Source organism: Sciurus carolinensis, chromosome 4 (assembly GCF_902686445.1).
Source record: "Sciurus carolinensis chromosome 4, mSciCar1.2, whole genome shotgun sequence".
In the NCBI taxonomy this organism is placed as follows: domain Eukaryota; kingdom Metazoa; phylum Chordata; class Mammalia; order Rodentia; family Sciuridae; genus Sciurus; species Sciurus carolinensis.
In genome coordinates, this window is record NC_062216.1 from 111702582 (window position 1) to 111717592 (window position 15011).

Genomic DNA, 15011 nt, shown 5'->3' on the forward strand with positions numbered 1-15011 from the left:
CCGAGGGTCATTTTCTCAGAATTTAAAAACCATTTCCTAAGGATAGAATAGAATCAGAATAGACAAAACCGACACTTTCTCAGTTTCCAAGAGTCAGGTGCAGTCGCAAATAGAAGCAGAGATTTTCAATTTCTAGCAAGCAGTTGGAAGGACCTTCAAGCCCAGAGGCCCCTGAAGGGAGGGAGGCGGTTTCCACGGCAACCGGGCCCGGGAGCTGTCGGCTCCTCCAGTTCCCTCCTCCTCCTCCTCCTGGTAGCCCAGGGTACCGCCGGACAGCGTCCTCCGGTGCTCTGGGCCCTGATTGGCTGCACAGGTCGCTCGCTGATTGGCTGCGGCGGGTGCCTCGCGGGCCGGTGGCTATGGAGGCGGAGGCGGTTGATGGTTGACCGTTGGCTCCAGGGTTGGGGTCGCCGCTCGTGTGATCAGCTCACACACGACCAGGGGGCGAGGGTTGCTGACGTCCTGCCTGGAACCCACCGGGGAGACCTAGTTCCGCTCCGCCATGCCGGCGGGGAGTAACGAGCCGGACGGCGTCCTTAGCTATCAGGTAGGGCCCCGCCTCCCGCCCCTCCCCGGGGCTCAGCCTCCTCATCCTCTGCCCACCCTCCTTTCTTCTGCCCCCAAGCCCGGGCTTCCCAGGCCACTCCCTGAGGGCGAGGGGAGGCCAGCCCGGGACACCAGGGGGCGCTCCGAGCGATTGGGGATCAGGCCGGGGCTGCTAGAGAGGGTGACCTTGGGCCGAACCTGGGAGCTGGCCCATCGCTGCTGCATCCCTTGTACCGCCGAGGAGCCCTGCCGGCTGCGGGCGGTGACCTCTGTTCTCGGGTCTTCCCTGGGGGAAGAGGTCAGCTTCTGACCTCTCATTGTCCCGAGAAACGTGGACGAAAGGGTATCGAGGGACCTTGCTCTTAGTCTTTGTGTTTTTATTTCTGGGTGCTTTTGGTTTCTCGGTGGCTCAGAGGAAGAGCACAGAAAGACTGTGGAGGCTGAGAATTGTCCCTGTTAGCGTGGCCAGCTTTGTGATTACCCCACCCCATTGCACAGACATTTGACAAGTTCTGGATAGGGAAGCACATGGGCTGAGGAAATGTTGAGGGTCAGAAACAGGTGCTTGTTTAAGGGAATGAGAAAATCAGGTTTAAGTACTTGATTACAACTGTGGGGTGGCTAATGTAAGGAAGCATTAGACTAGGTGTTCAAATCCCACATCTGCCTCATATAGGTTTTGTGACCTTGTGTAAGTCACTTGCTTGCTTGAGCCTCAGTTTTATTTCTTAAAATGGAAATGGAGATACTTGCTTTGCTTACTTCATATGGTTGTTCTGAGGATCAAATGAGGTGCTGTTTTTGAAAGGGCTTTGTGAAATGCTTATAGTGTGATATCCAGTAAGTGAGTGGCAGCTTATTGAATTCTCACTCCCCCTTTCCTGTGCAGTCAGATGGTGTGGTTACTCTTCTGGAGAGAAGGCTCCAAGGGGTGAGGGGAGTCAAGACAAGTGGAGGTCTGTGAAGACGATGATGACCATCTCAGGAAGGATGACAGGTCTTGGAAACAAGTGCCATGTTGATGTGACTCAGGCATGGTTTCTGGAAGGAGGAAGGGAGGACTTCCCGGGTTTGTAGCAAAATGAATATCAGACAGATTCCCTCCTGTTAATAGTTTGCTGCTAGAAGATCCACAACTTGTTCTTTGTTCGTTCTGTCAAAAAAGGAACAATATCTTAAGATTTTGAACCATCTTTCCATATCTAATCCTCTAGAGGCCTGCTACATGTATTCAACCTGTTTGGGATACAATATTGAGCAAAAATAGGGAATGCTCTTGCCCGCCTGGAGATTACCATCTGTTGGGAAGCAGGATGTAGTGAACTTTTCTCTCTCTCTCTCTCTCTCTCTCTCTCTCTCTCTCTCTCTCTCTCTCTCTTGTTTTTTTGGTGTGTGTGTGTTACTGGGGATTGAACCCAGGACCTTACACATGCTAGGCAAATGTTCTACCACTGATTTATGTCTCCAGCCTTTATAATTTTATTTTGAGATAGGTCTCACCCAGTTGCCCAAGCTGGCCTTGAACTTGTGATCCTCCTGTGTCAGCCCCCAACTTGTTAGGAAAATAGGTGTGTACCACCATGCCTGGCAGAAGTCACCATTTTAAATCAACTAATCATGCAAATGAACATATTATTATAAACTGTGATAAATGCTTTGGAAAAAAATGCAGACAGTCCTATAAGTGTAAACAATGGTTTCATTCCTTAATCTCAGACCAGAGAAGTTTTGCTATGGAAGAAAATTTGGATAAAGATCTAAAGGATGTGTAAATATCATTTGAGGAAAGAGAGAGATCAAAGGGACTTGAAGACAAAGAGAACAGCATATATGAAAGTCCTGTGACAGAAGAGGCACATCCTGAAAGAAGTCTATTGTGGTTGGAACCACAGGGAGCAATGAGGGGAATGGTGTGAGATATGTTCTGGGGTTGTAACACCCCCATTGAGAAAGTTGGTATTTATCCGAGGAACAAGGAGATGCCACTGGTGGAGTTTGAGAGGAAGGGGAAGATTAGGCAGGAGAGAGAGGCCTTAGGAGAGAGCAAATGATACCATGATCAGATTTTCCTATTGAAAGATTTCTCTGACTGCAGTGGGTAGAATAGGTTGGAATGAACGTGAGGAGACAGTGTCCTTAACAACATAAATGTGTGCCGATTGTATTGATAGCATAATAGACCTTAGGTTTCTGTTAGTGTTCTGTGCTTCTGAGGTAGGGTAATTATCTCTTTTACATCTAGTTTGTGAAATTTTCACAGGTGGTGGAATGAACAGAGGAAATGGCATAGAGTGGAAACATCAGGACCTTACGGTGGCTGGAGTTAGATGTTAGGCAAATGGGAACATGAGATATTGGGAGGAAAAGAGAAGAAAAGAGAATGAGTGTAGAAGGAGGAAAGGAAGTGGGGTGACTTGGGGGGAGGCGGTCAACCAATTGACCATTACCATTTAAGCCTCCTATGTGCTAACTAGGCTGTATATAGGGGAGATGGATCTGGCAAAGTGGGTAGGTTGTATGACTTGAAAACAGAGAAGTTCTAGACATTACTTCTGTGTATCAGAACCTTGTGCTGTTACCTCTGATGTGAACTACTGCCCCAACCTTCTATCAGTATCCTCTGTTTTCTTTCTCTTCCATCTACAGTGTACTCTTCACATGCCAGTTAAGAGGGAGTTTTATTTGTTTTTGTACCTTTTATTTTATTTTATTTTTTTTTTTCAAGATACTGGGGATTGAACCCAGGACCTTGCACATACTAGGTAAATGCTTTACTACTGAGTTATATTCCCAACCAGAGATAGTTTTTAAAAAACAAATCAGATCATGAATCCTATCTTGAAACCCTTCAGTGGCTTCCCAGAGCACTTTAGGATAAAGTCCAAATCCTTCGTCATGATTTACCAAACTTTAACATGGTCAGGGTCTTATCCACCTCCTGGGACTGCCTTTCCTCCACTCTCTCACCTTGTACCCCTGCTCTGGCTTTCTTTCTGTTTTTCAATATGGCAGGCTCCTTCAAACTTCAGGAGCTTTGTTCTTGTCATTCCTTCTGCCTAGGACACTCTTCTATCCAGGCCTTCTCATGACTCAGTTCACATCTCACTTCTTTGGAGTGGCTTTCCCTGACCTTCATCCCTAGTCATTCTTTTTCATATGATCTCTCTCTCTCCCTCTCCCCTCTCTTTTTCTCTTTCTTTTCTACTGGAGATTGAACCCAGGGGTGCTTTACCACTGAGCTACATCCTCAGCAATTTTTATTTTTTATTTTGATACAGAATCTTGCTAAGTTGCTAAGGACCTTGCTAAGTTGTGGAGGTGATCTCAAACTTGTGATCTTCCGGGGCTGGGGAGATAGCTCAGTTGGTAGAGTGCTTGCCTTGTAAGCACAAGGCCCTGGGTTCGATCCCCAGCACCCAAAAAAAAAAAAAAAAAAAACAAAACAAAAAAAAAAAACTTGTGATCTTCCTGTCTCAGCCTCCTGAGTTTCTGGGATTATAGGCATGTGCCTGTTTTGTTTTCTTACCACATATAACTTATCTGAAATGTTCTTATTTTGATTTCTTATTTATTATCTTTTCAAATAAAAGCTTCATGAGGGCAGGGACCAGGCAGAAAATCTTATTATCTAGCACAGTACTTGGAGTAAAATTGGTACTCTGTTGTATGAGTAATTGTACTGTCCTTTATTCAAAGCCAAGGTGCCTCTCCTTAGGGAGTTCATGGTCTAGACAGGATTAGCACAGAGCCATAGACACAGAGCTGTACTACTGAGCTATGTCCACAGCCCTTTTTATGTTTTTATTTAGAGACAGAGTCTCACTAAGTTGCTAAGGGTCTCTCTAAGATGCTGAGGCTGGCTTTGAACTTGTGATCCTCTTGCCTCAGCCCCCTGAGTAGCTGGGATTATAGTCATGTGCCACTTTACCCAGCCTTGTTCCTAATTTTCAAATGAGGAAACTCAGAGAGGTTAAGTAACTTCTAGTAAGTGGTGAAGCTGCCTGTGGCTCTGCCAAATCCAGGGCTGCCTCTTAAGTTTGTGCCTTTAATTACTGTGCATTACTACAGCTTGTGTCTTTGAAATATAGATCAGTACCTGGCTCTGAGTGAGTGCTTAAGAAATATCTGGAGACTGGGGATATAGCTCCGTGGTAGAGTACTTGCCTACCATGCATTAGGACCTGGGTTGAATCCCCAGTACTGCCATAAAAAATGTGTTTGGTAAGATAAGGATGGCAAGGTGTACAAAGGATGTATTAGAGTGGGAGAGGCTGGAATGAGGGAAGCCAGCTAGGAGGCTGAAATTTAGGGTGAGTTAATTAAGGCCTGCATTATTCATTTGGATGAGATATCTGTGTTATTGAAAATTTAAGAGTTGACGAGCTCTTATAAGGAGTAGTTAACAGAGGAAGATGATCAGACAGCTTTAAGGAAAGTCCTTACTTTAGGCTGGGAACATCTTGTAGCTTCACATTTCTCCTCCTCATCACTTTCAGAAGTGACCAGACCAGAGGAAGTGCTAAAAGAAGAAGGCTGCAGAATTGAAGGGAGGTTTAGGGACAACGGAAGTGGAGGAGGGGGAAAGCAAGTGATTTGGGGCAATTACGAAGACTTTTATATGTGCCAGGCCTGCCCAAAATGGAACATTTTGCAGATATCTTCAGCCAAACTATGGTAAATTGTATTGAGATGCATGGCTAATGGGAAGAGAGTTACAACCCATGTCTTCTGGTGGACCTGAAAAAATTCCCAAGACAGGAGTTTCTGAGGGAGTCCTGAATTCTAGTGCTCATTGACTCTGGTACGTGTTGGAGCTCAGCAAGTATTTGCTGAGTGAATGAATGGCTCTATAGGGAGCAGGTCCACTTTTCTGAGGGTCATGGTCAGTTGATGGTAAGCAGTTAGTAAATATTTGCTCAATGTTATTGAATAAAACTATCAACCCTAGATAGCAGTTTCTCCTCACACCACATTGCAGTGTGCATTTCATGCCCCTCCCCCCACTCCCAAGACAGGAAATGATATGTGGGAACTGGGGAGCCTGTGGGCTTTCTCTTTACCTGGCTTTACCAGCTCTCCCTGGAAGCTTCAGGAAAGTTGTTGGTTGGCTGCCTTGCCAAGTAGAGACTTGAGCGAGAATTGGGGTATCACTCAGGATGTAAGTTTACTTCCTTCAAAATCTATAGATAATCGTCTTAACTTATGGTTTGCCTTGGCAGTAGCAATAAGGACAAAGAAAAGCAACTGTGCTTGTTCTAAATCTGCTGCTAGGTTACAGCAACAAATCTTAGATAATAGAGTGCTTGGTTGTTTCCCATAAGGTAGTAACAAGTTTACTCTGGTCTTGGTAGTTAGGAAGTCATAATATTTATAGAGCATCAGTTTCCTACTGTTGCCATGACCAATTATCACAAATTTAGTAGCTTAAACAATATAAATCTATCATCTTACAGTTCTGTAGTTCAGAAGTCTGACACAGGTCTTATTGCACTAAAATCAAAGCGTTGGCGAGGCTTCTTTCTGGAGGTGCCAGAAGGAAATCTGTTTCTTTGCCTTTTTCATTTTCTAGAAACTGCCCATATTCCTTGGCTCAGATTACTTTCCTCCATCCCTTCCTCTACCTACAAAGCCAGAAACCTCATCTTTCAGACCCTCATTTTGTCGTCACATCTTCCTCTCTGGTTCAACTCTTCTGTCTCCCTCTTCTACTTTTAAGGATCCTTATGATTACATTGAGACTGCTTTGTAGTTTACATAATTCATGCTCATCTCCTTATTGTAATGTGAACTAATTAGCAACCTTATTCTTATCTACAATCTTAATTCTTCTTCCCCATGGAAGGTAACATTTTCACAAATTCCAGGGATTAGGATGTACATCTCTTTTGGGGTCATTATTCTCCCTATCGTCATGTACTAACCTAGTCATCTCTTCTAGATAGGAGTGAGTCCAAGTGGAATTCAATAAAAAGAATCACTGAGTAACAGCCATTTTGGAATTTTAGTTCCTTAACCAGCTGCTGAAGAGTCAGAATGGGAAGCTCATAGGTACTCGGGAGTTCATGGCCACTGAGAAGAGAAATTCTGAAACAGTTGCACAAGTTCTCCAAGAACCTTTTTTCTTGCTATTGGTTGTTTGTAGTTAGTAAGGAAGTAATTCAGGGCATTTGACTTGGAAATCTGGGTTAGAATAAGGGACAGGGTCTTTGAGAGGTCAGAATTCAGATGTTCTGCTGAATGAAGAAGAAAATGGAAATGAATAAGGAGATGGAGAACAATTGGAGGTCTGGTCAGCAAAATGCACAGTTTGGCATATGATGTTCTGGAGTGCTAAGATTTAAAGAGGTAATAATGTGGATCTTGAACTATTCTCATTATATCCATGATTCAGCATCCTGAAATCTCTAAAATGAGCAGGTTCTTTGCTTTATATTAGCACATAATAAGAAAGACAGACTTGAGTCTTCCTAGCCCACTCCGCCCTTATGAGATCTTATTTAGCCTTGACTTAGAACTGCTTTAAGGATTAAGAGAGGTAATACATGTAGAGAAAATGCTGGGCATATAGTGAGTGCTCAGTAAACATTTCTTTTTAATTCTAATTATACCATTTGGTTTGCTGATTTGTAACCCTGGAAATAATGCTGAGGATGTAGTTCACTGGTAGAATGCTTGCCTATAAACCCTGGAAGTCTCCTTTATATTTGTTGATTTTAAAATGGTTTAATGAATCAGAAGTTAATAAAACCTTTTTCTCCTTTGTGTGGGTGGGGGATGAGGATTTTGAGGATGGGAAGGTATATGTAATATCTGAAAACATTGGATCTTTAGGGGAAAAAAAATGAAAGAGGTCTTTGAGATAAAAAGTCAGAGATAGGGTTCAATTGGACAGATCCACCACCACAGGTTCAGTGGAGCTACAGAACAGCACTACAGAAACAGTGTCAGGGAGAGGGCTGTAGGTGGGCCCTGACCACGACTTCTCCTTCTCCTGTAGCTTCAGTGGCTGCTTCCAGGAATTGGGACCATTATATAAGACACAGCACTGTCCCTGCCTTTTAATTTGTCCAGTACTGTAAGTGAGAATCTGTCTGCTACTCAGCTATAAGTAGCTATCTATAAGTAGCTGTCTGCTACTCAGCTATAATTCATTCATTTTTTAAGACTTGGAAGAATGCTTGTAATTGTCAATGTTTTAATGTGTATTGAACACCCAAGTTCTTTTTATCTTATCTAGTCCTCGAGGTAGGCACCCTCAGGCTTACGTAGTCGATCATTGTCAGTGAACTAGAAATTGGACTTTTTCTCTATTTCACTCTACTTTCTGTTTCCCTCTGTTCTTCCTATCTTTTTTATCCTAAACTTATTTTGTGTGATTCTCATGATTTTAATCTTTTCTGAGTCACAAGCCCCTCTGAAAATCTGATGAAAGTTTCGAATCCTCTGCCCAACCAAAATGCACATTCACACATATCACTAAAGGTTGTCTGAAATCCATTCACAGGTACCCTAGAAAATTGTGGACCCCAGGTTGAGAAATATTCTTTACCACAAATAGTGATGATGTCAGAGGAAATAGTAGCCAACTGGTGAGGAATATGCAGCAAGCATAGAACAAAGAGACCCAGTGTTCCTTTCTTTTCCTTTTAATGATTTCAAACTGGATATGCTTACAGAGCATTTCAAGTATATATCAAAGTGGAGAGATTTGCATAATGAATCATCATGTACTCATGATTTGGCTTCAACAATGAACATACCATCTTGTTTTGTCTGTGTCTCTATCTATTCTCCAAATACCAGACGTCATATCATTTCATCAGTAAAAGTTTCAGTGTGTATCACTAAAGATTAAGGATTCTTTTTAAAAAATTATTACTGCTATATCACAAAATTATTATCATACTTTAAAAGTAATGATAATTCCTTAATAAAATCAAATATCCATTCAGTTGTTTAAATTTCTATGAGTACCTTATAATTCTTTTTCTTCTTAAATACTTGGTTTATTTAACCATGATCCCCATATTCACATTCAAATCTAAATGCTTTGGCTAATGGTCACTGAAGGTGGCTCTCATTTCTTCAGCAAGACAAAGAAAGTGGATGAACAATTATTCAGTGAATTTAGGCTGTGCTCAATCAACCTAAATTAAGGAAACTAACAAAAAACAAGTCAGTTTTCCAATCTGAATTTTCAGATGATTGACCTTACTCTGCATATTTTGATTTTATAGTCTTGGAGTTAAGAAATTGATAATTTCTTCTTCCTTTCCTCCCTTCGGATTCCAACTATGTCAGGTGTCTGTGGATATTACCAAGTATTGTAATTAATTGATTCCTATCCTTTTAATATTAAAAAAGTGGGGAAATCATAATAATTCTTCATTTATTAAAAATTGTTCATATACATGGTTTATGAGAAAATATCAAAGAATTCAGAAACTAATCAATACTCATTTATTGAAATATATTGGATATTTGTCATGTGCTGGGCATTGTACTGGGTGCTAGGTCAACATAAGACACCACCCTCCTGGAACTTATAGGAGCACAGGCTGCTTACAGTGGTAAGTTACTGTATTGGCCTTTGGGAGAACAGAAGGTTGAGAAACACATTATGGAAAAAAAAAAAAAACACATTATGCTGCTGTCAGGGAATTCATGATTTAAAAGATAAGCTAAGTGAGCAAATAACAAGTCCAAAATAAAGCCAAATTTATTTCCACTTAAAAATTATTCCTCAGGGGCTAGGGATGTAGTTCAGTGATATAACTTTGCCTAGCATGTGTGAGACCCTGAGTTCAATCCCTAGTACTGCAAACAAACAAACAAAGAGCAGGGCCTTCTGCATGCTCAGAAAAACTGTATATGAGAGTCTTTACAACTAAGTGGGAAGTAAAACTAATATGCTCCAAAAATTTGTGTTAATTATGTCAAAGCACCTATGGTATTGAGGAAGACACTGAGGTTAAAGGTTTATCTGGACATTTTGAATATTATTTTTATAAAATTTATAAAATGTAATATTTCTAAGTTAATAAATTATTTTACATATATAAATTTTCAGTTCATCTGAAAAATATTTCAGCATGTACCTCTGAAAGGACAAATGCATGATGACATTTATCCATCATTATAGTATCATACACTGTATTTTCATTCCCTAAAAATCTGTGCTTTACCTGTTTATTCCTCCCTCACCTCCATCCTACCTGATGACCATTGATCTTTTTACTGTCTCTTCAGTTTTTCCTTTTCCAGAAAGTTATATAGTTGGAATTAAACAGTATATAACCTTTTCAATTGGTTTCTTAGTAATATACATTTAAGGTTCCTCTATGTCTCTTTAATAGTTTATTTCCTTTTATTACTGAATAATGTTCCATCATTTAGATGCACCATAGTTTATTTGTTCCCCTATTGAAGGGACATCTCCGTTACTTCTGAGTTTTTCAATTATGAATAAAACTGTGTTTAGGTTTTTGTGTGGACATAAGTTTTCAATTCTTTTGGGTAAATACCAAGCAGCACAATTGCTGAATCATATGGCAAGAATATCTTCAGTTTTGTAATACATTATCTTCTAAAGTAGCTATAGCATTTTGCTCTTCCATCAACAATGAATGAGAGTTCTTGTTGTTTTACATTCTCTTCAGCATTTGGTGGTGTTGGTGTCCTGGATTTTGACCATCCTGATAGGTGTGTAGATAAATTTTGTGTGTGTGCGTGTGGTGCTGGAGATCAAACCCAGGGCCTCCTGCATGCTAGGCAAGTGTTCTACCATTGAGCCACATCCCCAACACTATGTAGATAATTTTTTAGAAAGCTTTCAGTTAGTTGTTTGAATCAGGATCCAAATAAAGCCTACACTTAGCAATTGGTTCATTGTTTCTTTTAATCAATCTCTGATTCCTTTTAGTAGAGAATGGTATTTTAAGAGACCACAGTCTAAGCTGGGCATGGTGACTCACATCTATAATGCCAGCTACTCAGGAAACTGAGGTAGGAGGATCTCAAGTTCAAGAGCAGCCCAGGCAATTCAGTGAGAACCTGTCTCATAATTTAAAAAACTTAAAAAGAACTGAGATGTACCTAAGTGGTAGAGTGCCCCTGGGTTCAATTTGAAAAAATATATATAATTTAGGTACTAATGATACTCATTGCTGCTGGTTGATTGATTGTGTTCCTATAGTGTTGTTTTGCGTGGAACTCTGTTTTATGGTATTTTCAGTAAGTTGGTATTTGGATTTAGAGAATTTATCAGATTCATGGATAATAATTTAAGATTACCTCATGGATTATCTCTCTTGCGACATTAGCAGCCCTTGAAAAATCTATGTAGTCCATTAGAGATTGCAAAATGGTGATATTATATCTTTACATTAAAAAAATTCCTTTTTCACTTATTAACTTTTGTCATCTATTCTTTGGTATAATTTATGTAGGAAATCCCGGATAAATGATCATTTTTGTGTATGTGTGCATGTGTGCACACGTATGCAGGGGTTAAACCTATGACCTTGCACATGCTAGGCCAGTGCTCTACTGCTGAGCTATATCCTAAGCCCTTTGTTTAATTTTTAAAGTGACATTATAAACTCATGGATCTTAACATATTTGATATAGTCAATCTGTGGCTATTATTGTTCAAGTTTTCCTATTTTTGGCAAGTGTTCTCTTTAAGTTGGCTTCACAGTTCTTTTGACACGACCCCAGGAGTCTTTGAGTGCTTTCTTAACTATTTAATATGACAAGATGTTTCAGATCATATAAAGTCATTTCCTGACTCAGACCTATGATCAGCCATTTATCAAGAAGCTCTGATTCCATTTAGTAGAAAATGGTATTGTAAGAGACCATAATCCAGGTGCTAATGATACTCTTTACTGGTTTATTATATGTTCTAGACTTTTTTAAAGGATAGAACTAAAAAGAAATAAACTTATTAACTTAAAAACATTTAAGAATAGCCAGGTATGGTAGCCCATACCTGTAAGTAACCCCAGGGTCTTAGGAGGTTGAGGCAGGAGGATTTCAAGTTTGAGGCCTGCCTGGGCAACTTTGTGAGACCCTGTCTCAAAATAAAAGATAAAAAGGACTGGGGATGTAGCTCAATGGTAAAACCCCCCTGGGTTCAATTCCTAGTATTGAAAAAAAATTAAAAAGGGCTGAAATGTAGCCCAGTGATAGAGTGCTTACCTAGCACATGAAAAGGCTTAGATTGAATCCCCCTTTTGGGGGACATGTGCAAATTAGTAACATTGGAACAGTAAACTGGAAATTTGAACAAGATCTGGAAAAAAAGTGAGGACTAGTGTGCTGGAGATTTTGGGGTAAGGGCATATTACATAACCAAATCCTGGACAGTTTGAGCAAAGGTATGAAGATGGGAGAGTGCACACAGGCCTTGGGATCAGTCAGCCTTGCCAAATCACAGATTTGAGAAGGAAAATAGGTTGGTAAGCAATATTGGTTAAGAGTTTTTTGGAAACAGTTCAGGGTTTGTGAGGACATTGATAAGGTAGGTGCTATTATATTTATTATTTTAGCAAGGATTTATTGAACACCTAGAAAAATCTGTGGTACATGCTGGGATACAATGTTGAGAAAGATAGATAGTTCCTCTCTAAAGGAGAAAAAAAAAAAACCAAAAAACAAAAAAAAAACATTTCATTACTAAGGAGAATTGTAGTGTGCTACAAGTACATATAGATGGCGGATCTAACTTTGTTTGGAAGTGGGGACGACTTTGGGACATCTTCTAAGGAAGTGCGTTTATGATGAGATCTAATAGATGATGTATTAGCTGCCCATGGTGGGGTAGGAACAACAGGGAGAGAATGGTAGGAATGGTAGTTCCAGACAGAGAAAACAGCCCTCAGTGAAGAAGGTGCTGTGATTCCAGTACCAAAATAAATAAATAAATAATAATAATCTCTGTATGATTTAAAGGACAAAAGAGTGTAGGGTAGAATGGATGAGAGATGAAAGCAAATTTGAGAAAAATTGCAAAGAGGGACTTAATAACAAAAGGGAACTAATTCCCTGAAAGCATGTGATAGACACTAAGTACATGTAGAATGGATGAATAAATAAGTTTAAAATTTCTAACAAGAACTAAGAAATGATGGTGCCATGGTAGAAATAAATAAGTGAGGACAGGGTACTACTTTTGAAAGGAAGGTTTGTTTGGTTTTAGACACATGGATTTTGAAGTGCAGCATCCCAGTGCCTCATCAAGTCCTGAGCTACAGTTTCAGGCTGCAGTTGAAATTGTAAAACTCAAGGGAAGGAAACAAAGGGAAAAGAATTCTTCCTTGGAGCAGGACATGGTGACACATGCTTGTAATCCTATCATCTTGGGAGGTGGAGGCAGGAGGATTGAAAGTTTGTGGCCAGCTTGGGCAACTTAGCAAGACCTTTCTCAAAATAAAAAAAATAAAAAGGGCTAGGGGTGTAGCTCAGTGGCTGAGCGCTCCTGGGTTTAGTCCCCAGTATGATCAATAAAAAGGAGAGCTCTTCCTTGGGAATTAAGGTTAGAGGAAGAAGAAGATGAGCCTTTGAATGAGACAGAGAAGGCCTGATCAAGAACAAAATGGAGAATTTCAAGGACAGTGTAGTTAACATTCAAATGCTGCAGAAAGGTCAAGGAGACCAGTTTGCACCAATTGGGACAATATGCTTGACAGTGTTTGCAAAATGCCAAATCATTATACAGATGCATAGGTCGAGTAGGGTGGTGGAAGAGACACAAGATCTGCAGTCACAAGACCTCGGCTCAGTTCTAGCTCTATCTTTTATCATATTCGTGACTTTGGGTCAAAATTATTTAGTGTTTTCTGAGTCTCAGGATGTTTATTTGGAAAATGAGAAAAAGGGTGGCTGCCATATTTGCATCTCAAAATTAATGTGAAGTTCAAATTTAAGTATATATGTAAAACACTGCCCTCTTCCCCATGTATCTCAAAAGGGTCTGGACTCAAGGTACTTAAAGGGTTTGAATGAATATATATGTATTACTATGACTACTTTTTTGTGTTTGTGTTTAAACAGAGACCAGATGAAGAAGCTGTTGTAGATCAGGGTGGGACCAGTACAGTTCTCAACATTCACTATGAGAAAGAAGAATTGGAAGGTAGGAACTGCTGTTTTTGTTTAATAAGGGAAATTGGCAAGAGGAAACCTGATGTGGGAAGAACAGAACTGGCTTTCCCTTAGGAGACCAGCGTTTGAGTCTTAACTGTTTCTCACTAACTGTAAGACCCTGAGGAAAAATCACTTAATTTCTTTTAGCCTCAATTTATTCATCTGTTAAATAAAAGCACAGATAATAATACTTATCCTATCTGGACAGGGATATCATTAGGATTGACAGCATATGATATAGAGCCTTAAGCATTGTTAGGTTCGGTATAAATATTAGTAAACAACCTATTCTTTGAGAATGTGAAGTATTCAATTCAGAGTTCAGTTCATTGATTATTGACAACTGCCGGGAAGTATGGTTATATAGAAAAATTTAAAATAAGATAAAATACAAATAGGTTTTAAAACTGTTTGGCATAAATCCTCTTTTTTTCTTTTCTTTTTTTTTTTTTTTTGCCCATTTCCAATATTTGCTCTTCCTATTCTAACTATACCCATTTCTTCTTGATGTTTCACCTAAACAAAAAAAAAAAAAAAAAAAGGAAAAACAGGAACATATCTATGACATACTCTCCAGGAGTTCATAGATCAAAGTTATATAAAAACCCCAGTTGAAAAACCCAACTGAAGTGGAAGGAAGGAAGAGGCACTTTATTGATGGTCTCTGTCTAATTCTCTTCTTCTCTTCCCCCACTCTAACTCCCCATGATCACTGTGTGGTGTCCTGCTGCTTTTCTTTTCCCCATGGAGCCTAGTTATAACTTTAGTGGTTGTACTCACATTTAGGCATGGTTCCTGATAAGTTGTAATGTTCAGTTTGCTTAGAAGAATCTAGCTTATGTCTTCCATAAGTATAGCTTTCTTAAGAAGTCACATTTGGCTCAAAAGTCTTTGTGAAATCTCTGCAGCATCGCCTGCACAGCTGAAGGCTATGATACAGCAACTTTCTGATGCCTGAGACAGCATGTGAAATGCTCTCTCTGTACTGCTTGTTCCTATGATGGGTTTTTCATCAAAGTTGTGTAATCCTCAGAGAAAACTTGTCCTTTGGATGGTGAAAGAATGAAAGCTGACTCAGTCTCTTGGTCTGTTACCATGAGAACTTATGTGGGTGACTCTATGGCGGTCAGTGGTGTTCGGGTATATCAAGGTCAAGTTTTCCAAGTTTTTCTTTTTTTTTTTTTTTTTTTCTTTTTGCGGTGCTGGGGATTGAACCCAGGGCCTTGTGCTTGCAAGGCAAGCAGTCTACCGACTGAGCTATCTCCCCAGCCCTTTCCAAGTTATTTTGACCAGACGGATGAAGAGACATTGTGGGT

The 15011-nt window shown here is 40.1% G+C and overlaps 1 protein-coding gene across 3 annotated transcripts in view; it reads left to right on the forward strand.

Annotated features, from left to right (window-relative positions):
- Positions 1 to 362: 362 nt before the first annotated feature.
- Slc4a8 (solute carrier family 4 member 8) overlaps positions 363 to 15011 on the forward strand; it is a 71006-nt gene continuing 56357 nt past the window's right edge. Inside the window, exons 1-2 of one of the 3 annotated variants that reach the window (XM_047548823.1) lie at positions 363 to 547; positions 13603 to 13684. In XM_047548823.1, coding sequence (XP_047404779.1) covers positions 503 to 547; positions 13603 to 13684 — 127 coding nt within the window. In that variant the 5' untranslated portion in view covers positions 363 to 502. Of the gene's footprint in view, positions 548 to 745; positions 845 to 6789; positions 6892 to 13602; positions 13685 to 15011 lie in introns of those variants that run through there. The other 2 variants (XM_047548825.1, XM_047548824.1) reach the window with 2 other exon arrangements.